General features: G+C 45.0%; 1 protein-coding gene across 1 annotated transcript in view; it reads left to right on the top strand.

Moving 5' to 3' along the window:
- Positions 1–1,258, top strand: part of EMH_0051660 (uncharacterized protein) — a gene marked incomplete at both ends in the record, with an annotated part of 2,208 nt that overhangs the window by 740 nt on the left and 210 nt on the right. Inside the window, 2 exons of the mRNA XM_013496775.1 lie at positions 870–937; positions 1,208–1,258. Coding sequence (XP_013352229.1) covers positions 870–937; positions 1,208–1,258 — 119 coding nt within the window. The remainder of the gene's footprint in view (positions 1–869; positions 938–1,207) is intronic.

Below are 1,258 nucleotides of genomic sequence, written 5' to 3'. Positions count from 1 at the left end.
TCTCGTGTTGCTGCTTATCCTTCTGCGTGTGAAATATTAAAACTAATAAAGGAAATAAATAAAAAAGAGAGAGATAGAGAAGAAAAAGAAAAAAAAGAAAAAGAAAAAAATAAAAAAGAAAAAGAAAAAGATGAAATACAAGCTCCTCTTCTTCCCCCTCATTTTGCTGCTGCAGAGACAGCTGCTTATCCCCCCGCAAAAGCAGTACTCTCTTATAGAGCTTTCAAGCGAGCAAGCTAAACCCTAAACCCTAAACCCTAAACCCTAAACCCTAAACCCTAAACCCTAGACTGTAAACCCTAGATATCCTGAACAAATTGGGTATTGGGTTTCTCTGGAAGGGTTTAGGGTTTAGGGTTTAGGGTTTTGATTCTGGGGTCTTTTCTACACCTGATGAATTTATGTTCTAGGGTTTAGGGTTTAGGGTTTAGGGTTTAGGGTTTAGGGTTTATGTGGTTCAGGCTGGGTTGATTGGTGGGGGCCCCTTTTCAGGGTTTTTTTCTGCTTCTGTTTTTTGTGAATTTCTTCGCGACGCCCACGGAGACATCTCCACACAAACAGCAGCCAGAACTCTCCTCAATACCAGTCAGCAGGGTTTAGGGTTTAGGGTTTAGGGTTTAGGGTTTAGGGTTTAGGGTTTGGGGTTTAGGGTTTAGGGTTTGGGGTTTTGGGAGGGTGGTTTAGGGTTTAGGGTTTAGGGTTTAGGGTTTAGGGTTTAGGGTTTGGGGTTTAGGGTTTAGGGTTTAGTGGGGGGGGATTGGGGGTTGGGGCTTGGGGGGGAACGGCCCGTTAGGGAGACGGGTTAGGGGTTAGGGTTTTAGTTGTAGGGTTTAGGGTTTAGGGTTTAGGGTTTAGGGTTTGTGGTTTAGTATTCAACGCGCATCTGAAGGAGAAGGTGCAGCCATACCTTAACGAGAAAGAAGAATTCACCATAGATGTAAGCTGCTGCTGCTGCTGCTGCTGCTGCTGTTGCTGCTGCTGGTGCTGTTGCTGCTGCTTTTGCTGCTGCTGCTGCTGCTGCTGCTGTTGTTGCTGCTGCTGCTGCTGTTGCTGCTGCTGCTGCTGTTGCCTCCGTTCGTTGCTGCTATTCATCTCGCCTGCAATAGAAACACCCTCTGTTCCCATCAGGATTGTTTAGGGTTTAGGGTTTAGGGTTTAGGGTTTAGGGTTTAGGGTTTAGGGTTTGTGTTTTTTTTTTTTTTTTCAGAGTTTGAGTGAGATGTTTATGGATTGGTCTTTGGATTCCTTAGTGCTCATT

This window comes from Eimeria mitis, genomic scaffold (assembly GCF_000499745.2).
Source record: "Eimeria mitis Houghton genomic scaffold, Emh_scaff2292, whole genome shotgun sequence".
NCBI lineage: Eukaryota > Apicomplexa > Conoidasida > Eucoccidiorida > Eimeriidae > Eimeria > Eimeria mitis.
This window is presented reverse-complemented; position numbering and strand designations above follow the sequence as displayed.